This window comes from Protopterus annectens, chromosome 2.part0 (genome assembly GCF_019279795.1).
Source record: "Protopterus annectens isolate FY-2018-M chromosome 2.part0, PAN1.0, whole genome shotgun sequence".
Classification (NCBI taxonomy): Eukaryota; Metazoa; Chordata; order Ceratodontiformes; family Protopteridae; genus Protopterus; species Protopterus annectens.
This window is the reverse complement of record NC_056728.1, coordinates 1,749,609,974-1,749,635,501: the sequence shown is the minus strand read 5'-3', so window position 1 is coordinate 1,749,635,501 and position 25,528 is coordinate 1,749,609,974. Positions and strand designations below refer to the sequence as shown.

Below are 25,528 nucleotides of genomic sequence, written 5' to 3'. Positions count from 1 at the left end.
CTACAGTTAATAAAAATGGTTTTACTGCCCAAGATCCTATATATAGCCTTGGCAATGCAACTGTTACCAGAAAGGAATATACTTAAAGAAATAAATTCATGCCTAATAAAAATGTTATGGTTTCCCAAAAGAAGCAGAATAGCTTTAATACACCATATCAGACCATGGAAACAAGAAGGGTTAAACTTTCCTGATATAGAAACATATATAAAAGCATCAATATCTAAAACAATTGAGAAGTCCAAATTACTCTGCAAATTGGAAAGAATTACTAACTGTAATATCTGTAAATGAATTTGATTTACAAAAAAATTTCAAATAACAGATAAAAACAATTTGTCATCGCACATATTATGTATTAGTGTGCAATATAACATAACTAAACCCACTAAAACTCGTATGATTAATTATTACATTGACTCATTTCGGGAAATTATTAATGCAAATATAGATTTAAAAATCTGGATTGATCTTTTAACACCATTTATAGTCACAAAGAACTTTCCACATAAAATATATAGAGAAATTATTAATTCCTGGGAACAAAAAGGATTTGTTTATTGGTTCCAATGTATCAAAAAACTAAAAGTTTTGGATATGCAAGTAATAAAAACAACATACAAAATTCCACAACAGGACTGGCTAACTTTACAGAGTATTCTGTCATATTCGCAAGATTTAAGTAGACTATTTAACAATTATACATTTAAAGAAATACCAAAATTCATGAAATACATGTATGAAATCATATATAATGACTTTGACATGGGAAACAGTATTTCAAAATATTGATAAACTATAAAACAACACCCTAAACCCCATGTTGGAAATATATAACAAAAGGACACTCAGTACAGGTAACTGAAGATATTAAAACAAATATCTTATTATCAATAAAATATACATCCTTTACACAATACTGGAAGGTTTTTAATTGGAAATACTTCCCCAGAGCATTCTTAACCTCGGATAGAATCAGTAAAATTAGTTCTTTCATAAAAGGAATATGTTGGAGATGTGAGCAAGCAGACAATGCAGATTGGAACCGCATTTTCTTTGTGGTAAAATTAAGCCATTTTGGAATGGTATTAATAGCTTTCTGCAAGCTTTATTTAATGAATCATTTTATTTAACTAAAGTTCATGTATTATTAAATGTGAACGAAGGTCCTCATTTGAATAGGTCAAACGTGTATCTAGTATGGACTATACTTGCTATTGCAAGGAAGTGTATAACAAGAAGATAGAATACAAACACAATACCAACTTTGGAAGACTTCTTCAGCCTACTGAAGACCACAGCATTATTGGAAATTAAAATTAAAGAACTAAGAATTTGTCCAAAGCCATTTATCAAGAACCCTTGGGGGAAAAGTCTTATAGTTGAGTGACACTATACAATAAATAATCAGACACTCTGATAATGGATTGGGCATACTTTTAAAGTAACTGTATATATTAAGATCTGTTATGGTGTCAGGCTAATGTAAATAGTGTACTTAGTTATTTAAGATGTTATGTATAAATACTATGGAACTCATTCAAATGTATTTGAAAAATAAAAAAAAAATTTGAGAAAGAAAACATCAACAAAGTATTTGCTTATATTTTTAGGCTATAATCCTTTTTTGAAAACAAAGATAGCTATACAGCTGACGTATCTTCCATCTGTTCCTCAATGGATGGGTTTTTGGATCCGACCTCAAATCTAACTATAGCCACGCCAGACTTTAGGATCCATAGCTCAGGCTCATCACCTTACCCATAAACCCCTCATGTTCCCAACATTACCTTAGAACTTGTTTGCCACTCACAGAGTACCATACATCTCAATTGTACCGAGTTCCTTGGAATTTTCCAGTTTTGAGGCTAAAATAATGGGGTGCCTTGAATTTCTAGTTGGCCCCTTCAAATCATGATTTATTTCTTTATAATTTTTTTTAATAATGTTGACATCATTGCACGTCATCAACTTGCAGTGGCGTTTGTGACGATATCAGCTTACTGAGATCAGGCGTGATCCCTGACTGCCTGTAAGAGAGCTTTAAAAAAAAGGTTGTTTATGGCAGCTAAAGAAAGAGGACTGAACTGGTAGCAAATACATATAATCTTCAAAGATGGATTGTGGAATAGGTTTATACCTACCTAAAATATTAATGCACTTTCATACCTTTTTTGGAATATTGTTTTAATCTGTGATTTTCTTGCAGTATTATCCTATGCAAGCACAAAAGTTAGCTCATTCAGCTTTTGCAAGATTGGTCTCATACTAGTGGGTAATGGATGCGCTTTATCATTTTTTAGACGAAGCAGGCAGTTCGACACAAGTAATTTCAGCCAAACAGCAGACCCATGGGGATCAGTAAGCTCAGTCTTTACTTATACAAGCAAATCTGGCATTGGAATTTAGTACTTTTAATGTAAACTTAATAGGAATCGTAGTTACCTACAGCTGATCGTGATAGTGGCAAATGAAAACTACAACTCTCATTTAAATTTACATGAAAGGTACTAAATAAGGTTTCAAGCTTCATCTCCTGTTGTCAGAACTGATGGTTTAAGAGGCAATTTATTGACCCCTGTGGCTAAGCTGTTTCTCAGAGAATTTCTGTTTTGTCTGCTTGATCTATTAAATGAGAGAAAATGTGATAGTCAGACAAAGTTTTTACTGCACATTTTACAACAGAAGCACACCACTAAACTGTTACTGATTTTGCACAGCATTCCTGTCTTTGCCTGATATCCTGACATGGCCGTCATAATTTTTTTTCATTCCCTGTTGAAGTACTAATAATTAGAATCCATCGATAATGCCAGATACACACACTTCGCAGGAGCATATTTAATTACTATATCAGGTCAGTTAGCAGGTGCATGTTATCATCATAACATCAGTGTTCAGCTTTGTTTGGCAGTCCTTGTACACAGTTGCCCAGGATAGCTCCAGTTACGGTTTAATCTAGATAAGAAAAAAAGTGTGTGTGGGGAGGTTTCCGGCTTGTAGGTGAAGCAAATGTTTTTGCACAGTACTGTATGTAGTGAATACTACCACCAGTCGTGTTTTCAGCAACCTAACGAAACTGCCATGTGAAACTACTGCAGTGGATCGTTGCATATCTTTTTCAGTATTTAACTTAGAAAAGTTAACAAAGCAGAACATCCAACCAAAGGTTGCACAACTTAGCTGAGTACATACCCAGCCAGATGTCAGCACTGAATTGTGCTGCTGGGGGCAAAAAAAAATGTGTGCACTCGGTAAAAGAGGTATGAGTTTAATGCTGTTGTTCTGTAAACACCTGAGATCGGAGAGGTACTGGGGCTGCCTCTGACTGTTTTGCTGAGTAGCTCCTGCATCCAGTAATGGAATGGACAGAAATCCTTAAATGTTTGTTCATTTTCATTGTATTGAAGAACTGTTGCAGTTCCACAAAAGACAAGTTTTACAAACATTACCACTTAGCATCTGTGGCATACTACTTCACAAGTAGCTCTTAAAAGAGTTACATGAATGAACTTAGGAAATGCAAAAACATTGAATAGGTATGATATTTAAGTCGTGAATAATTATTTTTGGGACATATTTGTGCAGCTAAGTTTTAACTGAGATTCTGGCTCAAACTATTAATTTTATGGAGATCGTGTTGTCAACTGGGCCCACTTTAAAAGATAAAGTTAGACGGGACACAGTGTAAGCAAGTTGTTTGGACAGGGTCTGAATCAGGATTCACGTTCTCATCAAAGATCTTTGCAAATAGACATTGGGATCAGTAAATTACAAAAATGTAGTTGCATGTGTTTAGTAACACCAAGTAATCTTCATAGCTTCCACTAAAACTGCAGTGAGAAACAAACGTGGAAGCACAAAAATGAGAATGATTAGTATATACTAATAAGAAATTCTCAGACAAATGCATGTATTTTCTCTTAAGTGTAGGTAAGGTTCATCCACTGATTTTCATGCAAATATCAGAAAATAGACTTGACAGAGGATTAAGATGATCATAGTAGATTATACATAATTCTGTATTTTGGCTGAGGAAAAGTAAGACCCTTGTGATGAGAAGAGAAAGCTGTACATTACACTGCCTCAACTTCCAAAGAAAGAAAGAAAAGAAAGAAGTTGTAAGCATTAGCCAGGATTATGTGAATATACCATTATCATTTTTATTGATGGCCCTACAGATTTTCGAGCTTACTGGTCTGGTCAGAATGAAAAGGGATATTACATGTCAGACCACATCTAAATGCTGATGATCTGTTGTAACTGCACAGTTAATGGGTAATTCGAGTTGGTAGATGGAGTGAGGTCCTGGGAAAGAGAATATAAAGTCCATTCACTTGTGATTAAAACCAAGTGAACATCTCTGTAATTCTGCAGCTATGGGAAATAATTATTTTAAAGTAGAAAAAGGTAATGGTGCAACATATGGAGCAGAATGGTGTGTGCACGCATGTGTGGGTGTGTGTGTATGTTGTGTCTTCTGTGTATGTTCTGTGTCAACTGTGAGTCAGTCATTTATCAAAGTAGGGAGTGGGTACGACTAGTTATGCCACTGCTTTTCTGTTTTGGTCAGACTGTGGCTATTAATTATTCCACGAGAATATAAATTGTATTGATTGTTATCTTGCATATTAGTTGTTGTGTCTTTTGGCTTTTCCCGTTTAGGGGTTGCCACAGCGGAACTCCAGTCCGCTAATGATTGGCAGTAGATTTTTACATGCCGAGTTGCCAGCTCTGACGCACAACCTTCAACGAAGGTACGCCCATTCACGCATGTCTTCACACAGAAGACGCTTTAGCTGAGAATCGAACAGGACAACGTCTTACTGTGAGGCGACAACGCTACCGCAGCACCACCACCGCAGTTATCTTGCATATTAGTATAAGCATATAAGTATTTATTCGCATTTTATATACACTATTAGTATAAGCATATAAGTATTTATTCGCATTTTATATACACTATACTATATTTTTTCAAACTCTGTTTTTAAAACAAATGATTATCTCAGCCATCCATTTGGAAAAGTGTTATATAGTTCATAATCTGATTCAAACTGTGCGTTATGATAGTTTTATTAATTCAGTTATTGTGTTGAGGCTTAGGCTAAATTAATAAGGTACACTAATTTTATCGAGAGATCCAGCAGGAGAAATCCTGGTATAAAGACAATGTCTCTAGGCTTTTTATAGAGGTTTACTTAGTCCATGCAGTACTTCAAAAGCTGCAGTTTGGAAGGCAATATTTTGCTATGATCGCAGAATAAATATAATGCCGGCGGCTGCTAATTTATTTTTGCCTTGCAGATTTTAGGCTGTTTAATAAGCTACTTATTTTGTTTTGCTTATTGTATTTGCTGTGACAGTTCTCATTATATGTAAACCATGGCTACATGTACCTCTCAGTCTCAGAGAGCAAGAAATCTGGACAAAGCCAAAAAATTGGGTCAGATTTTAAATATTGCTCCTGTAAACTTGCATAGTTGCTAGAATAACAGGTTTTGCATTATTATGTATTTTCTGAGGGATATGAAGTTTGTAATTCAAATGTCTGCTGTTATTTATTATTACTTAGTGACTCAATTTTCATGTTGGTGTCCCACAATTCCATTGGAGTGGGCGGGGATACATGATTATGTATGTACATTTTATGTTAACCAGTGTCCTGATTTTTGGCCAGTTGTACCTACTTTTCATGGGCCTTTGTCCAGATTTTTGATGTTTCAGGTTGAGAGGAATACTGAGTATAGATGTTCCTCACTCAGGCTTGCTTTGACTAAGTTTTCAAAAATTATGTGTATATTTATTGCTTAGTTCTTTCATTTGCGTATCTGTGGTACCTATTTCCACCTTTTTAACTCCCTTATGGAAAAAGCAGCTTCTTCTCATTTTGTGCCATTGTTGTCCTTTCCATTTATATACCTTAGTTTTCCTTTATAGTAGGCTAGGAGTGTTTGTCTTTTATTACTATTGTTATTCTCAGTGTTATTGTATCACTGCCTTTTGGCTTTTTGGTATAGTGTTTCAACCATGTCTTATAAGCTTTCTAGTTTTAAAAAGTGAGTGGCCTGTGGCCACAAGATTCCTAATTCAGATGCCATCTAAAATGCATATACTGTTTAGGCACTGCCCTCCTGGATGAAGACTGCAGTTGTTTGTACTGCTTTTGGCCAGCAGGCCATTGTTGAATGCTGCAACAAGCTTGTACTAAATGGATTTCTCTCAGCCCCTGTGGAAGAACCATCCAAGGTTATGTCTGTGGTGGAGCCTGCCCATCAGCTACAAAGCCTTCAGACAGACAGAGAAGAGTCACGAAAAGCCCAAAGAAGAGGGCAAGGTATCTAGAAAGCGCTCCCCCGACCATTCCTCCTCATCATTGGCTTCTCTGGCTCCATCCCCAAAACCTCCTAAAACTTTGGCTCTGACTCCTCCATCAGATGATCTAGTCATTGGATTGCAGACTTCTCCCTGTCAAAACTAAATTTTCATTGGAGCCAGTCTCCCCTAGACTGCACTCTCCCTTCTTGCAGGAGAGACATGTTCACATATCCTCTAGGCTTCCCTTCACATGTTCCACTGCCAGATCAGTCCATTCTAGCAGAAGCCTGATCAAAGCTGATGTGGATGGGATGATGAGGAAGTTCCTCAGGACCCAAATTCAGTAGGAGGCTCTCCCAGCTCTGACTTCTGTCAGACCCATGAGCTTCAGTGATTCCCCCAAGTATGGTGGCTCCTACCCAGATCTATTTTCCAGGCTCATGGGTTTTACATGCAAGTTTCTCCCAGGGATATTCCTCATTGGATCTGAAGATTTAGTTGGTGTCCTCTCCAATGACATCTCTGTTCCGAACACCTCTGTGTTACCCAGATCTGGAAGGACTTCAGAGCTTAATTGTCAGTGCCAGCTCTGGGGTTCAGGGGTTGACTTGTAAGTTGTTGGAGCCTTTCCTTACACTTGGGACCTCATCACTAGATAGATTGGCTCAGATGTCAGCCTTGAAGCAGAGTTGTATCTGTTCCTGGGACCAGCTTAATTTAGAAGCTTGGGCTCCTACTAAAGCAGTATTGTATTCACCTTCGGATTCTGCCTTTGTGGCAGAGGTCTCTCCATTTCTGGTGAGTAGACTTCCTTTACTCCGCCCTTTTCCCAATGAAAGGCCTTGGGTCCTGATGCTGCTCCTCCTGTCCCATCAGGGCAGCCAATTCCCCTGAGCCTTGAGATGGTACACATTCAGAATCTGCCTAGTTTTTTGAGTCTTCTCCAGAGTATTCCACCACAGATGCACCTTAGAAAGATACATGCAGAAGATGCACATTGATTTCTCCCAGGAGTCACTCACTAAAGACACAGATTGTTATGATGGGGGAGTGTTTCCATCTCAAACTCACCTAAGAATGGAGTTGTGGCAGCAGCACAGACTCTAGATTCTGTCCGATTTAGGGAAGTTTTGTATAGACTAATCACTTTGGGCATCTACTGTGATGCCCAATATCCTCAGGATAGGAGACCACGGATCACAGACTGTGCGCCATGACAGGGCTAGTCACTCTGTGGTGTAAAAATATGGCTCTAGCTAATCCAGTCATGTTGACTAACATCGCCAAAATAGGCATGGGTATTTACCGGTGATAGGTAGGTTAAGCACACTGCCTACTCCGACCTACGCCAGAGACCCATGCTAACACTGGGAAGGGTATATGTGTCCCTATTGGCCAGTGTGTGCCCACTATAAAGCCCAGCAGCCTGGGTCAGTAAGCTACTGGCCAGCTGGTGTCCCAATTGCTCAACTTTGTTTATCCAGTGTAGCTCTGTTGAGCAAAAGCTGGATGCAAATATATTTAACCTGCCAAACATGAACTAAGAATTGCTGCACTAAATGTAGGTTCACTGACAGGATGAGGCTTGGAAGTGGATGACATGATGATAAGGGGGATGTTTGATATCCTATGTATCAGGGAGACAAGATGAAAGGGCAGGGCAGCAAAGCCACTTGGCTTGGGATCCAGAGTCTACATCTCGGGAGGAGGAGGACAGGCTAGAAATGATGTGGGAATTGTGGTGAGGGAGAGGCTTCAGAAAGCAGTAAGGGATAGCATCAGAATTAGTGGCAGACTCATGTCAGTCAAATTCCAGTGTAGGGCAGTATTCATAAGTTCAGCCTACATCCCATAGCAGGGTTGTGATACTGAGGAAGAGAGTGCATTCAGACAGTAGTTGCAGAATGTACTAGATAAAGCAGGATGACAGGAAGTGGTGTTGATGAGTGACCTGAATGCACATATCTGGACAGACAGGAATATGAGGGCTGCCTGTGTCCACATGAGTGAACAACAGGAATAAAGGAAAGACCATTCCAGACTTCTGTCACATCTCTCTAGAAGTGAGCAAGATGTGAAAACCCTTTCTGCCATAGGGATATAGTACAGTTCATCCTCCTTCTGTTGAAAAAAAGATGATTGGTTGTGCTCAGAAGACCTTCTCGATGCACACTCCCACTTTATGATGGACAGGTGGTCAAAAAGGTTTCTCTGTTTCTGAATGGGAGTCAGAGCACTGCACTTTGGTCTCACTACAGCCCCCCCTTGGGTGCTCACCAAGTGTATGGCAGTGGTTGTAGCTCACCTCAGATTGCAGAGGTTCTGGGTGTTCCTGTATCTAGAAGACTGGCTCATTACTGCACCTACCAGATCTCTTCCCATTCGGGGCAGAGATTATCTGCTCCACCTTTGCTACAAGTTAGGGACCACAATAAACTTGGAAGAATCTCAGATCTGATGTTGTCATTTTCATTCATTTCTCAAATAATGGGCATTATGGGTAAAAGGATGAGCTTGAGAGATGGATCCATGAGTCTGGTAAAAGCAGCCAAGTTGGATATGATGTCAGATCCGAGACCCATCATTTGAGAAAAAATGAAAATGGACAATACAGATGCATCGTTATGGTGAATACATAACTTTTGTTTTCTTCCGATTCATTCATTGGAATTTATAGATGCCCATCTAGATACAACAACCAGGATAGCAAAGTTGCCAAACCACACATTGTCACCCTGTAACACCAGGCACTAAAGATTCTGTCCGGGCCTGTCCCATACCACCATCCAAATGAGGTTCTCCCACTTTAGGGGGTCGATGGTGGCCTCCTTCACAGTTGCCCAACTAACCAGATATTACATAAGAATTCTACAGTAGATGTTTGCAGTACAGTGGTCAATCATGTACCAACCAGTGAGTTTTCAGATTTGTTTGATAGACATTTGTAGGGCACACATAAAATGGTGGATTCAGTCTCCCAAGGTATCTCAAGGCTGTCCGTTTGTGCCCTCCCAAGGCTACCATGACCACAAATGCTTCCCAGCTGGGGGAGGGGGCATTACATTGGAAAGATGGTCCAAGGCATGTGGCCTTCACATCAGTGTTCTAGAAGTGAGGGCAATTATCCTAGCTTTGCAGGCCTCCCAGAATGTCCTCCCTCTAAAGATGATTTCTCTCCAATTGTACAATGTCAGTCATCTGGTACATCAGTAAACAAGGGGGAACTCATTCCTATCCATTATGTCAAGAAACAATGAGTGTGTGTAAGTGGCTGATATCTTCCAATCACTTTCTGGTAGCAGTGCATATACAGAGGATATCCAGTGTTCTAGTGGACAAGTTGAGAGTTCTATCCTTCTTACCTCATGAGTGGTCCCTCCAACTGACAATGGCAGAACAGATTTGTCATTGATGGGGCCAGCCATGCTGCAATCTTTTTGCCTCTCCCACAACACCAAGTGCAGCCGGCTCTTTGCCCTGGTCCCGCAGATGGGGAGTCAACAAGGGATTTGCCCCCCCCCCTCCATCCTTCTCTACACCTTTTAACCTACTCCCCTGATTCCAAAGTTCCTGCAGACAGTATCGGAGAAGATGATCATGGTTTTCCTCATTGCCCTATTCTGGCCTTGTCAGGTACGGTTTGCCTTTTTCTGGCCTTGTTTGGTCCCCCCCCCCACCGAGTGCTGGATCCCAGTCCAGGTCTTCTCACTCACCCTTCTAGTAAGCCTCACCTGGACATTCAGGCCCTCACATTAACTGCTTGGTTTCTTCACTTCAGTGATGGTTACTCAATCCAGGAGTTCACATTTTTACTTCTTACCAGAGACCATCTACCAGGAGAATTTACAAAGGAAAGAGGAAGATTTTTTTTCATTTGGGCCTCCCCAAGGAATCTGGATCTTTTTTGGGCTCCTCTCCCTGCAGTCTTAGATTTTCTGGTATCCTTTTTCCAGGCTGGTGACAGTGATTCAACCATTAAGGTCCAGTTAGCGGCTATTTCCATTTTTCACTTAGGAGAAAATCATGCTGCATTAGCTTCTCTTAGACTTGCCAAAGGTTTCATGAGGGGCACCTACCTTTTAAGACCCCCCCAGGACCCTACTCCCTCCCTTGGAGTATGGCTGTACTGCTTCAGGCCTTGACCCAGCCTCTCTCTGAAGCTGCTGCCAGGGTGGACATCAAATTTTTGACTTAGAAAATGACTTTTCTATTAGCAGTAAATTCAACACTGAGTGTATTGAGGCAACAGGCACTGTCCTGCAAGATGTTCATCGTGTTTCACTGTTGCAGTCATTACACTTGGGTTATCCTGCTGGCAGGCTACCCGCAGTCGGCCCGAGTTCCAAAGTCTAGGTCCGGCGTCAGTTGCTGCTGCCTCTTCCCTGTCGTCAGTGCGCCAGGGGTATAAAAGATGCAACCAACGCCATTTTCTTCAGTCTTTCTTGCCGCGTGGTGCCCGAAGCAGAAGCAGTTTGCAAGTGCCGATCGGCCAACTCCTGAGATTTTCGAAACAGAGTTTCAGAACCGAAGTCTTCAATAAAGCTAAGTACCCCATTGAGGAAACTTTTTCTTGCTCCAGACCGATGTCAGTAAAAGTTAATTGTATTTCTTGTGGGAAGCAAATACCTCATAAGGACTTTCACTCTTACTCTATTCCTTGCCTAGGCCTTGACCACAACGTCACTAGTTGTCGGTTTTGTGCTAGATTCAACAAACGCACTATTAAACGTCGGTTTGATTTTGCCTTACATTACTTTGGCCGAAGGTTTAACTATATAATGCCGTCGGCACAACCGAAATTCATAAAAAACGCAAAGACAAGGAAAAGGACAGGCATCCGAGGTCCAAAACCAACGACGAAGCCTCTTCTAGGCCAGTCACCGGTTCTCAGTGAGGTGCTTTCGCAGCCCCTGACACCCGCTACCTCAGAGCCACAGGCCGTATCTGACTCCCACGTGGAGACAACTAGGCCTCTGGATACTCAAGGTATTGGGCCTACGGAAAATATTCCCTCAGATGGGTCTGGAGCCGCTGAGCAGGCATCGGCTTCTGAGGGTGTTTTCAGACCTTCACAGCTTACTATTAAATCCTCTGCAGCAGCCAAAGTACAGTCAAAGACACCACTAAAGACAAAGAAACAAGTACAGCATTCTCCTGGAAAGTCAACCATGCCAAAGAAACAGATGCTTAAAATGGCCGAAGACTTAATTACTTTGATCAGGGGTTCCCATCCCCATCCTGATAAAAGGCCTAGGCAAGACACTGACTATGATTCCTCTGACCACGTTTCTATTTCCTCTGTTTCCTCTTCAGCTCAGGGCTATTTTCTTCCTCCCTATGAGGACTCTGATGCTGAAGAATCTATACCTTCAGCCTCTCCACCTGAGGATTACTCTTTTGGGGAAACTCTGCACACCATGAGGGAACATTTCCACTGGGAGAGCCAGGATTATTCAGAATACAAGAAAAGGCTCAGAGATTTTCTTTTACTGCCTCAACACAGGCCCTTGGCTATCCCCCCTGTGCTTGATATAGTTGATGATGTTTTCTCTGAATCCAGTCTGTCTCCTGATTCTTTACCCCCTGCACCAGTCAAGCCAGACAGGTATTACAGGGTCCCTGACTCTCATAAATTTCTTTATAAAAACCCTGCTGCTGACCCTGAAACAATTTCTCAGGGTCCCAAAGGGGTTAAGGCTTCCACTGCTAAAAACCCTGTTCCCTCTGATAGGGATTCTAGAGCCCTGGATAGATGGGGGAAAAAAGTTTACACCTCTGCTACTTTAGCTGTAAGGCCTTTAAACTGCCGGTTTCACATGCTTAAATATCAACAGTACCTCATGTCTTTGTTAAAACAGAAAATGCTTACAAATTCAGAGAATCCTGACAATAAGGAAATGCAGGAATTATTGCATGCAGCTGAACAAGTGGGAAAGCATACTCTACAATGTGGTTTTGATTCATTAGAGGCTTCTTGCAGACCGCAGTTACAGGCTCTGTCATTCGAAGGCATGCTTGGTTGAAAGAACAAAGTTTACCTGAACATGTTAAAGTAAAATTATTGGATGCTCCATTTCAGCATGATACTTTGTTTGGTGTTAAGGCAGAAGAGGTGTTAAAGAAAATGGAGGATAAAGCAAAATCAATGCAGACAGTAAAGGATTTCTTACAGGTTCAACCACCTAGGTTTAGTAGAAACTGGCCTTCTAAAAATTGGTCCTTTCAGGTGTCAGACAGGCCACAAAGAGGCAGATACAGACGCCCAAGAGGCAGATCTCAGCCCCAAGGCTCCTACAGACCTAAACAATGGGGTGCTTCTGCCCCCAAAGGAGGAGAAGACAAATCACAACCTTATAGAAAACAGTCCCAATGACTTTCCTCTACAAAGGCCAAGCACTTACCTTTTGACAGCACCCCTAGGGGGAAAGCTAGCACTTTTCGCACAAAATCGGCACATAATCACCCAGGACAAATGGGTACTGAATATAGTTTCTCAGGGTTACAGGTTACACTTTCACACTCTTGCAAAATCAAAAGGTATGCCAGACCTGCCACAAAACCAATGGGCAGAGGCACAAAAGGAAATTGCTGCTCTCATGGACATGGGAGCTATTCAAAGAGTACCACAGCAAGAACAGTGATAAGGATTTTACTCAAGACTCTTCCGGGTTTCCAGAAAGGACAACGCCTGGAGACCAATACTGGACTTGTCAATCCTAAATACTTTCCTGGATGTTCCAAAATTCAAAATGTTAACACTGCAGCAACTTCTACCCATGCTGGGCAAGAAGGCTTGGCTAGTTACTTTGGACCTCAAGGAGGCAAACCTGCATGTCCCAATCAGACAATCTTGCAGAAGATACCTCAGATTCATAGCTGGCTCAATGCATTACTAATTCTCTGCACTTCCCTTTGGCTTATCTACTGTGCCCAGGGTCTTCACAAAATGCCTGGCACCAGTAATTGCATTTTGCAGACAAAGAGGAATTCAGATATATCCCTACTTGGACGACTGCCTTATTCAAGCAGAGAGCAAGGACATTCTGCTAAAGCATCTGGAGTTTGTAAAAAGATTATTAATTTGCCTAGGGTACACAGTAAACGAAAATAAATCAAAACTAGTGCCCTCTCAAGATATAATATTCCTGGGTGCAAACTTAAATACAACTGCCCAGATGGCTTATCTCACGCCAGACAAGCAAAGGTAACTGACTCATTACTTTCAAATGATGGCAACAAAGTCCCAGCTCCCTGCAAGAAAAATTCTGCAGGCCCTGGGCTTCGTGGCTTCCTGCATTCTACTAATTCCATATGCAAGACTGCATATGAGGAAACTACAATGGTATCTAAAAAGTGTTTGGACTCAGCATTGCCACAGCCTGGAGACAATAGTAACTATAATTCCCTGTCTACAACAGGAGTTTCGATGGTGGTCCAGGGCCTGTCACCACAACAAGGGACAGCCCTTCACCTTACCCACAGCCAGGCAGACAATAACAACGGATGCATCGGATTATGCCTGGGGGGCACACATGGCAGGAAAATGTATTCAGGGTACGTGGCCCAAGGAACAAATGCATCTTCACATCAATCAAAAAGAGATGCTAGCTGTACAGAATGCCGTGACAGCCTTCAAGGATCTACTACATCCAGGACAACTATTACTAAAGACAAACACCACCACAGTTATGTGGTACATAAACAAGCAAGGGGGCACACATTCCTACTCCCTCTGCAGGCAAGCCATGACTTTGTGGAGCACAGCACTGACCTATCAAGTACATCTGCAGGCACAATTCCTGCCAGGAAAGAAAAATACACTGACAGACGAACTAAGCAGAAATCTCATGGATCCGCAGGAATGGAAATTGAATCCACAGGTCTTCAGCATGATAACAAGGAAATGGGGACGCCCGGACATAGATCTTTTTGCCTCCCCTCACAACTGCCAACTACAGAAATTCTGCACAAGAACTTATCACGCACAAGCATGGAAAGTGGATGCTCTTTCATTCAGCTGGAAAACCCTGACAGTTTATGCCTTCCCTCCACTGCCTCTTCTTCCCAAGGTACTCCTAAAAGTCAGACAAGAGAAGCCAAAAATTATCCTGATTGCCCCAGACTGGCCACGCCAGCACTGGTACCCAATCCTAAAGAGCTTGTCTCGGGGCCCAGCCTGGCCTTTACCTCAAATTCCTCATCTTCTGACTCAACAAAACAATCAGATTCTACACAGTCAACTCAGAACCTTAAATCTGGCTGCATGGCAGATAATATAGCCACTCAGACCACACCTCTCTCTAAAGCTGTTATGGATGTCATTTTAGAAGCCAGGAGAGGCCCAGCACTAGGAAATCTTATGCAGAAAAATGGAAGAGATTCTGTGCTTGGAACCAGGCACAAGGACTTGAACCACTTGTTCCAAATATACCTCAGATTTTACAATACCTAACTGAGATGCTGGACAAAGGCCTATCCTTTTCATCTATTAAAATCCATGCCTCTGCCATTTCAGCTCATTACAATACGGAACCTCCTATTTTTTCACATCCACTGCTAAGGCAGTACCTCAGAGGGGCAAGAAACATAAGACCCCCAAGGAGAGCACCAATACCTACTTGGGACCTCAATTTTGTATTAGAAAAGCTCACACTGCCTCCTTTTGAGCCAGCCAACACAGCTGATATAAAATTCATATCATGGAAAACTGTTCTGCTCCTAGCAATAACTTCAGCAAGAAGAGTCTCAGAGTTACAGGCATTAATGGCAGTGGAACTTTTCATCATTTTTCATCAGGACAGGGTCTCTCTAAAGACAAACCCAACATTTATGCCAAAGGTGGTTTCCAGTGTGGCTTTTAACCAAACCATTCATTTGCCAACTTTCTATCCAAATCCCCAGAATAAAGGGGAGAGACTTCTGCACGCTTTGGATATACACAGGCAGCTACGATTCTACTTAGACAAAACAAAAGCTTTCAGAAAAACTGAGCAACTGTTTGTAGCTTATGTTGCAGGATCACAAGGAAAGCCTATCTCAAAGCAGACAATTTCAAAATTGATAGGACACTGCATTCGCTTCTGCTATGCACAACATGGCAAATCAGTGCCTAAGGGCATAAGGCCACATTCTACCAGAGCAGCAACCTTTCTCAGAGGAGTACCAAACAAAGACAATTTAGAAGCTGCAACCTGGAGTTCAGTGCACACTTTCACTAAGCACTACCACTTACCTCTCTACTCTAAATCCAGAGCAGGCTTTGCCACTGCAGTTCTGCAGGGCCTGGTAGCCTCTCCTAATCTTATTTAGGCCCAGCCACCCAACCTCAGCTTTGGGATTCAACCCAAATGTAATGACTGCAACAATGAAACACGATGAACATAGTACAGTTGTGTACCTACCATAAATGTAGATGTTCGAGTGTATTCACTGTTGCAGTCCAGGTTACCCACCCACCATCCCCCTTTCTCATTGCTGGGTCCTTTTTTGTACTTCTCAACTCTCTACAACCTATGTGATGTATTTGCTTGTAGATGAAGGAAATGTTATTTTGGTACATGCATGTTTTTTGACATAATCTTTTCCAGCCTTTCCTATTTGGCGGCACCTGACATCTGGGGCAAGAAAAACTGAAGAAAATGGCGTCGGTTGCATCTTTTATACCCCTGGCGCACTGACATCAGGGAAGAGGCGACAGCAACCGACGCCGGACCTAGACTTTGGAACTCAGGCTGACTGCGGGTAGCCTGCCAGCAGGATAACCCAAGTGTAATGACTGCAACAGTGAATACACTCGAACATCTACATTTATGGTAGGTACACAACTGTACTTTGCCTTACATCCTGTTCCACAAAGATAGGGTGTCCCTGAGAACCAATCTATTCTTTGTTCCCAAGGTAGTGTATTAGGCCTCACTGACCAATGCATTAATCTTCCAGGTTTATTTCCTAAGTTTTCCAGTAAAGAGGAATATATGATGTGAGAGTGTTCAATCTCGCCTTTGTTCTTACACATGGGTTCGGAGCCGATCCTCGGCTCCGTGCCGGCCGACTGCAAGCTCTGCATCGAGAAGAAGCTCGAGGACATCTAATACCCACAATCCCCCTCTGCCTTTACCTCAGATCTAGTTTGCCGCTGCTGCATACGCATCGCTGGAGACTAGCTCGAGGCTGTACAGATAAGATATTTATCTATTCTGTTTAAATTTCAGAAATTTCTTTCTATCTAGTTACTTAGAGTATAAAAGTAGGTGTGTGAGTGCATTAGAAATTCTCGACACTTAGAATAGCTTAACTTAGTTAACTTTCGAGTTTAGAGTTTTTCGGGGCCTACCCCTTCTTGGACTTGTGACTAGAAACTTGTTGTAGTCTTGCCTTTAGGCAGTTATCGGATTTGACTTTTTTGACTAAAAACTTGTGGTAGTCTTGTTTTTAGCTATTATCAAACGGACTCTTATTCCCGGATTTGACACTATTACTGGATTGGACTTTTTACTGGACTGGACTGTCTTTTTCATTTGTCAATATGTCTGAAAAGATGAAATCTGGTTTTAAACGTTGTCAGTGTGGCCAAAAAATGTCGGTCACAGACAACCACAGTTCCTGTGTCTACTGTCTTGGCCCTCTCCACTTACAAGAGGACTGCTCTATTTGTCACTCTTTTAGTGGGAGGGTCATGACAGATAGGTGCAGGAAACTGATGGATAGAGGATTACTGAAACCCTCTTTCCAGGAGGCTTTGGATGCTTCAGACCAGGCATCCAAGTCTTGAAGGCGTCGGAGCCAAAGTCATCGGCTCCGAGCTCTTGAGTCTAGTTAGATCACCGGTTCCACAGACTTGGGCGAGTGTTCAACTGTTGGCAGTTCGAGCCTCGAGTCTTGGAACCGGTGACGGGGCTCCCTCCACCGACTCTGTTGAGGTCGGCTCCGTCTTCGATCCCTTCGACTCGTTCTTCTAGAGCCCTTTCCGACACCGGCGTGGACGGTGGTGCAGAAACTTATGGAGCATACGGCCCTGTCCAAACTTATTTCGGTCTCCTCTCAGTTGATGTCGAGACTTGAAGGCCTGCCACTATCTCCATCTGTTCCTCCTCCGAGACCTGTTCAGTCTTGGAGCCGGAAGAAGCTGACCTGATGATTGTGGAGCCCTCGGTGCCAGAACCGTCTTTTCTCGGTCGGCACCGTTTACCTCGACTCCATCCGATCCGGTACCGGAGTCTCGGGGCGAAGATCTGTCCTTGGTTCCAGGACCGAGTCGAACCGATGTTTCGTTCCGACTCTCCCTCTCGGGCCTCGGCATGGATCGATTCGGTTCCGTCCTCGGTCGGTGCCTTCGGCTCCTGTTTGAGGATTCTTCCCATTTCTTGAACCGGAGATACCTCGACTCGGGACCGGGGCCTTCGACCTCATGAGGAAGGTGTTGTCTACCCAGACAACCACATCAGCAGGTACAGCTTCTCCTCCCCAAAGGACCGTTATCCTCCTCTGCACCCACGGCCCGTCAAGCGTCGGGCACCAGTGTCTCAGCCACCCCTGGAGGTGCCCCTCTTCCTCGGAGGCTTCTTCGGATGCTCCCCACGAAGAAGTTCCTAGGAAAAAGACTGTGTAAGAGGAGACACTTGGATTCTCCACAAGAATCCTTGACATCTGATACTGACTTAGATGAGTCAGAAGGGTCCCCTAAGTCACCTTCAGAGGATGTCTCTTTTTCTGACATCTTGGAGATCCTTAAACAGAGAGGTGACTGGCAAGCCCTCCCCCCTTCTGAGGATGAGTCAGTTTTGCTGAAGGCATTTGGTGCCCGTCCTTCCTCCTCCTGGGTCACTCCGCCCTTTGATGAGTTAATGGAATTAATTGCCCGAAGGGCGTGGGAGACTCCTGACACGGTGGAACCAGTCCCTAGGAAGCCAAATAAGTACATCACGGCACCACAGGACAAAGCTTACCTTACCAAAGGAGTTCCAGTAGACGCCATAGTGGTGGCAGCGGCCACGAAAAAGGAGATGTCGGAGTCTTCCTCATCTGTCCATCCGCCTAACAAAGATTCTAGGACCATGGACAGATACGGAGCGCATTTTCAGTTCAGCGGCTTTCTATGCGTTCCCTGAACTATTTGACTCATTTTACACGTTTACAGAGGATCTAGTCAAAGAGTTGGGAGATACCCTCCAGGGTGCTACAGATGCCGCTGTCTCAGAGAAAGTTACAGCGCATCTCAACACCCTTCGTCCATTGTGAACTCGTCCATGAGGCTGATATCCTATGCAGCGAGAAGGATCGAGTAGGGCAGCGGCTTCAGCGATTGCTCTTCGTAGGCAATCCTGGATGTGCTTATGTTCGTTCGGAAGCCTTCAAGTCTTCCTTTACTAACGCCCATTTGATGGAGCCACACTTTTGGCCCTAAAGTAAAGGAGACCCTTACCCGGTGTGAACAGGAGGGAAAGACTCTGTCTACTGTCGAGTCCGTTTTCCACCCTTCCAGACCGTACCCCAAAGGGCAGCGTGGTGGGAAAATGTGGTTTGAAAACCCCAAGGATCTTTCCAAACACACAGGGTGATGCCCCTCTAGAGGCAGAGGGGGCAGAGGTGGAAGACGCCGCCCTGGCGGCAGAGGGGTCCATAAAACCAAGGTGACAGGGATAACCTCCCTGGCAAACCTTTCAGCACTCCTGAGAGGAGGCCCGACTGTCCTGCTCTGGAGGCAGTCGGGGTCGCTTAGCTTTATACCCTCAGGCCTGGCAAAACCTTTCTTCAGACAATTGGGTAAAAGCATTATTACCAGAGGTTACAAAATCCCATTTCTATCCACCCCATTCCAAAGAAAACTCCCAGATGTACCACCCCATCTGAGACCCAGCAGCTACAGAAATTTCAAAGCTGCTAGAAAAGAGTCATCCAACCAGTCCCAGCGGACCAAATAGGATTCGAACTTACTCAAGGTTCTTTTTAGTTCCAAAGAAAACAGGGGACTGGAGGCCAATTCTGGACCTAAGTCATCTCAACACCTTTGTCAAGAAGGAAAAGTTCGAATGGTCACGCTTCAATCGATCCTTCCATTCTTACGGAAGGGCGACTGGATGTGCTCAATAGATCTGAAGGGCGCATACTACCACATCAAAATGGCCAGGGCGTCCAGAGATCACTTGCGCTTCGGCTGGGAGCCAGTCACTATCAGTTTCGAGCCCTGCCCTTTGGCCTGACCACAGCCCCAGGGTCTTCACCAAATGCATGGCAGTGGTAGCGTCTCATCTGAGCGCCTAAGATTCCAGGTGTTTCCGTATCTGGACGACTGGCTCCTGTCTGCCACCACCAGGCGTCCACTGATACAAGCCAGGGATTACTCCCTACAACTTTGTACACACCTTGGCATTTCAGTAAATTTGAAAAATCTTTGCTACAGCCATCACAGCATATCTTATTTATAGGAGCGGAATTAGATACGTCAGTTAGTTCTAAAACTTCCGACAGAAAGAATAGTAGCACTTCAATTCAACATTTCCCTTCTGCTGTCGTCCAGAAAATCCCCAGCAAAATTGTTCTAAAAGTTTTGGGTCTCATGGCAGCTTCTCTCATAGCAATACCATTGGGAAGACTGCACATGAGAGTGCTACAATGGCTTCTATTTGCACAATGGTCATTCCAACAACTTCCACTGACTCACGAAATATTGATAGCGAAAACACGCAAACCACACCTATTGTGGGGGTTACAGACTTGCAACCTATCCGGCGGAAGACCATTTGTGCTACCCACACCGTCAGCGACGATAACCACGGACGCTTCCTGATAGGGTGGGGGCATCTTTCAGGGACAGACAGTCCAAGGCGAATGGACCAATCTGGAGTACAATCTGCACATCAATCTTCTGGACTCGAGGGCAGTGTTCTTGGCGTTGCAACACTTTGCTCCGCTTCTTCCTCCAGGGACCATTGCAGTTCAGACAGACAACATGTCCGTAGTCTGGTACATAAACAAGCAAGGGTGAACCAGGTCTTACCAACTATGCAGAGAGGCCATGAGAATTTGGCAATGGGCAGAGTCCACGGTCGCTTTCTGATCGCAACGCACATCCGGGGTCATCCAGCGTCATAGCCGACAGGCTGAGCAGAACAATACTATTGCCTCACGAGTGGTCCCTCAAACAGTCAGTTGCGGAAAGATTTTTCGCAAATGGGGCCAGCCTACCTGCGATCTGTTTGCGTCTCCAATGAGCGCCAAATGCAGGAGCTACTTTGCCCTATTACCCCTCAGGGGAAGTCCCCAGGGGCGCTGGTGCACGATTGGCCCCGGGTCTCCTATATGCTTTTCCTCCATTTCCCTGATTGCAAAGTTTCTACAGAAAGCAAACAACCTTCAGAGGACTATAATTCTCATTGCTCCGTTCTGGCCTCGTCAAATTTGGTTCCCTTTCTCTTGCATCACCGCGTTGGGGACCTTGGATGCTGGACCCAGAGCCAGATCTACTGACTCACTTGTCAGGAGTTCCTCACCCATCCCTGGAATCTCTCCATCTAGCAGCTTGGCTGCTCCGCTTCCCTTAGCCAGGTCAATTCCCTTACATCGGGTTCAAGATATTTTGGTAGCTTCTCATAAAGTTTCCACTACAAAGACTTACACCAGTAAATGGAAACGTTTTGTCTTCTGGGCGGAGTCACATCAGTTGGACCCTGTTACAGCTCCGTTGAATAAGGTTTTAGAATTTCTGACCGAATTATTTCAGGAAGGAGCTTCCCCGGCTACCTTAAGAGTACAGTTAGCTGCCATTTCTAACTATCATGTAGAAGAAAGTGGTGCACCTATTATGGCTCACAGACTTTGTAAAGCCTTTTTAAAAGGTTCTTTTCATATCAGACCACCAGTCATAAGTCCGACATCACCGTGGAATTTAAATTTGTTGCTCTCTAAATTGATGTTACCACCCTTTGAACCAGCTTCAAGTTGCACTTTGAAATTTTTGTCATGGAAAACATTATTTCTAATGGCTATTACATCTGCTAGACGGGTGTCTGAGCTGCAGGCCCTTTCGGTCAAACATCCTTATTTAATTTTTCATTCTGACAGAGTATCCCTACGCACTAATCCATCCTTTCTTCCCAAAGTTTGTTCTACTAGTAATATTAATCAGTCCATTGAATTACCCACCTTCTTTAAAGACCACTCTAATAAATTAGAGTATATGTTGCACAAACTGGACGTCCATAGACAACTCAGATTTTATTTGGATAGAACAAAAGATCACAGGAAATCTGATCAGCTATTTGTAGCTTTTGCTGACAGCAGAAAGGGTCTTGCAGTTACGAAACGAACTCTTTCGAAGTGGCTAACTGACTGTATCATTTATGTTTATGAAGATTCTGATCAAACATTATCAGCAAAACCCAGAGGACATTCTACCAGATCAATTTCTACATCTTTGGCTCATGCAGCTCGTTTACCTTTAGACACTATTTGTGCGGCTGCTACTTGGGCTAAACCACATACATTTATATCTCATTACAAAGTGGACAGGGTTTCTAGGGATAGGGCAACCTTTGGTTCCACTGTGCTCAAGAACGTTCTCCCTTGAGTTCCTCAGGATCATGGAGCTAGGGGCGCTACCGATGTGTAAGAACAAAGCGAGATTGAACACTCTCACATAAAGAAGTTATGTCCTTACCATAACGTTCCATGTGGAGTGTTCATCTGCCTTTGATTACACTCCCACCCTTCCACCCTTAGGAAGAGCGTTCGATTTGGTGCCTGGTCTGGAGTATTCTCCTTCTGCTGTTGCAGTATTACTGTTACTGGCATACACTGGGTATGTTTGTATATATATGTTTTTATGTATATAGTTGGCATGTGTGCGTGCTTATGTCTGGTTTGCTTGCAAACTAGATCTGAGGTAAAGGCAGAGGGGGATTGTGGGTATTAGATGTCCTCGAGCTTCTTCTCGATGCAGAGCTTGCAGTCGGCCGGCACGGAGCCGAGGATCGGCTCCGAACCCATGTGTAATAACCAAGGCGAGATGAACACTCCACATGGAACGTTATGGTAAGGACATAACTTCTTTTTACACTTGCTGAAAATGCATCGTCAACTTCGTTTCTAACTGCATCATACCAAATCCTTCAGGAAGACAGATCAACTGTTTGTGTCTTTTTCTAAAGCTAAGACGGGCCAAAGACTTTCCAAAGTTTCTTTAGCTAGATTGTTATCAGAGTGTATTTCTCATGTCTATAAAGAAAGTCTGAACCCTGCCAGACCAGTCATGGCTCATTCAACTAGGCCAGTCTCAAATTTGTCAGCCTTCTTTTCCAGGGCCTCAGTTGATGATATTTATGCGGCAGCCACTTGGTCCAGTGTTCACACATTTATTCCTCATTACAAGCTGGATTTGATCTCTATAAATAGGACTGCCTTTGGTTGTCATCATCCAGAATATTCTTCCATAAGACCATCCCAAGGTGTAAGGAGCTGGGGACTGTGTCAACATCAGATATGAAAAGTGGCTTCTTTAACTAAGTGTTTACCAGTTATTAATAGGCAATGTTAAAATTGAGCAAGGATTTATCAACACATTGACACTAAGGTTCTTAATCTAGGATGTCCTAATGTAGAGATTAATCATTGTTTTGCCACTTATATTTATGATCATGCTTTCATAACTAAGAGACCTACATGCTTTTGAGGGGTATGGCATGAAATGCCATGGTGAGAGAGACAGGAAAATCTGTTATTACTGTGCATTTTGTTTCATACTGTACTTGGGATCTTGCTCTGTTTGCTAGAAATTATGAAAATAAGCAATATTTCTATATGTGCTTAATATTTCAAAAAACAAGTGACTTACAAACTGCTACATGGCATCAGGTGAAACTTTTGATGTTGTAGAAAAAAACTGTCTTTGATATTTGCAATTTGAGTTGCACACCTTGAGAGATTTCCATATTATGTATATTGCTAATTATAAAATCGAACATATGTTTTCATATTTCTTTAAGTCTCTCAATAAACATGCACTCCAAGAATAATTTCTTACTGTCATGTGAAAACTTATGTCTGGTTAACCAAAGTGTTCTAACAATATATGTCTATGCTGTACATTTTCCAAGATACAACAATTTGTTTGTGAACGTTTAGCAAAAAAAAATAATTCTGAGTTTGTATAAATTAATAATATATTATAGTATTTATAGAAATACTATGAATGCACTGAGTATTAACACCACAAAGAACACTTCTTACTGATAACATTGCTATTTGTACAGATTTAATAGCTTTTATTGTTCACAAAGCATTTGCCTTTGTTTATCTTATGCTTTTGATGTTGATTTTTTTTTCAAAAAATGCTCTGGAATGCAGGGGTGTGTAGGCTGCTAGAGGTGTGACATTCCACACCACATAGATGTTAATGAGTTAAACCCACACTTTTCTTGAAAATCCATTCAGTTGCCAAATTGTCAAAATGATGGAGAACACCACCTGCATCTGTTGGATGCGTGCAGACTGATGAAACACAAGGACAAATGATTTTTAGAAGATCTGAACAACTGTTTATATTTCAAAAAGGAGAAGGAATACAGTCCATTTAATAAACATACTCTTAAGTGATTAACTTTTTGTATTGTCTTCTGCTATGTATGGCAAGTTAAATGCATTTTTTTCAAGGCACAGTGAGAGCTTATTCTACTAGAACAGCAGACACATTCAGATCATGTTTCAGGAATATTCTTACACAAGGCATTTTAGAAGCTGCAGCATGGTCTTCTGTCCACACATTCACTAAACACTAAGTAGGATGCACATTCCAAAGGGAGGACAGATTTTGGCATGAACATGCGTTAGGAGATCCTATAGTACTACTGCTGAGGGTCTGTCCAAATATGATTTTCTGCTGCAGTGGTTTTCCTTAAAGAAGATATTACAGCTGATTATAATAGGATAGATCCCTTTACCTTCCTGTGTAAAGCAATTTCTTAGAAGAGTATTTACTGTAACAGTAAAGTGACTCTCCCTCCACCTCCATTATGCAAGTCTTAACAGTTTGTTGTATTTTTACATGTTAACAATGAAGTTTTGCTATACTGCAGTGGTGGTGCTGCGGTAGCGTTGTCGCCTCACAGTTAGACGTTGCCCGTTCGATTCTCAGAGCGTCTTCTGTGTGGTGACATGCGTGAACGGGCGTTCCTTCATTGAAGGTTGTGCGTTAGGCCCGGCAAGCCAGCACATAAAACTCTACTGCCAATCATTAGCGGACCGGAGTTCCGCTGTGGCGACCCCTAACCGGGAAAAACCGAAAGACACAAACAAACAATGAAGTTTTGCTGTAATTGCTCTCAGCTGCTAGCTTATGAGGGTGCTATTATTTTAAAGAAAAGAAAAAAAAAACTCATAGTATCCTTGACATTATATGGGACCCTCTTATACCTAACCAATGTTTAGATGAGTGTTGCAGCGAGACCATTGTCGGTCTTCATAGAGGTTGAGGCACAGCTGCTGAAATTTCTGACCAGAAATGAAGACAGATATGGTGAATAAAAGCCAAATGTTACGATTCTGTGTTACATTAACCACTCCTGGATGATCTGTTGTTATGGTAAGCATTCTTAAACTGAGTTTTAGTTTGTTTTATTTCGATAAAAATAGACTTGTTGCAATAGACAAAGCCAGTAGGTTTTTTTCCTCTGGAGTTAGTAGTGTTGCTAATTGAAATAGTCCTTTTATTCCAGTTTCCCAGCACCTGGAGTGTGTGACACCCTTGGTATTTTGGAGGTAATCCAGCGAGTGAAGTCCATGGAGCCAGCAGATAGCTTAAAGTCATCCTTCTCCACCTCACGCTCACAACATTCAGAAATGGGATACCTTAATCTAACTTCACCTATGGCAGAGGCAGGATTTTGTAATCAGGAGGAGGGTCATAGCTCAGAGAGTGAAGACGTATAAGGTGAGAAAAACTGACTTCACATTCTTGAATACGTAACATACCATACTTTGTTTTGTGCAAATAACATTCAAGTCTGTAAAAAACTGCTACAGATGTCAAGTAAAAATAGCAGTTGTTTCACGAGCTGCATAAATTCAGATATTTTTGCATATGGTGTAAATGATAGACTATTGCTGTTTAGGTTTTCAGCATGCTTGTTTATTGAATCTTAAAGGTATCCCAGCTTCCAAAGTCATGTATAAAATAAACATTAGCATTTTTGGATATGGCAGTCTGTGACCATAAAGG

The 25,528-nt window shown here is 42.6% G+C and overlaps 1 protein-coding gene across 1 annotated transcript in view; it reads left to right on the top strand.

The window, feature by feature from the left end:
• Positions 1–25,239, top strand: part of CCDC30 (coiled-coil domain containing 30) — a 2,524,512-nt gene extending 2,499,273 nt beyond the window's left edge. The window contains exon 29 of the mRNA XM_044060442.1: positions 25,026–25,239. Coding sequence (XP_043916377.1) covers positions 25,026–25,239 — 214 coding nt within the window. The remainder of the gene's footprint in view (positions 1–25,025) is intronic.
• The last annotated feature ends 289 nt before the right edge of the window (positions 25,240–25,528 follow it).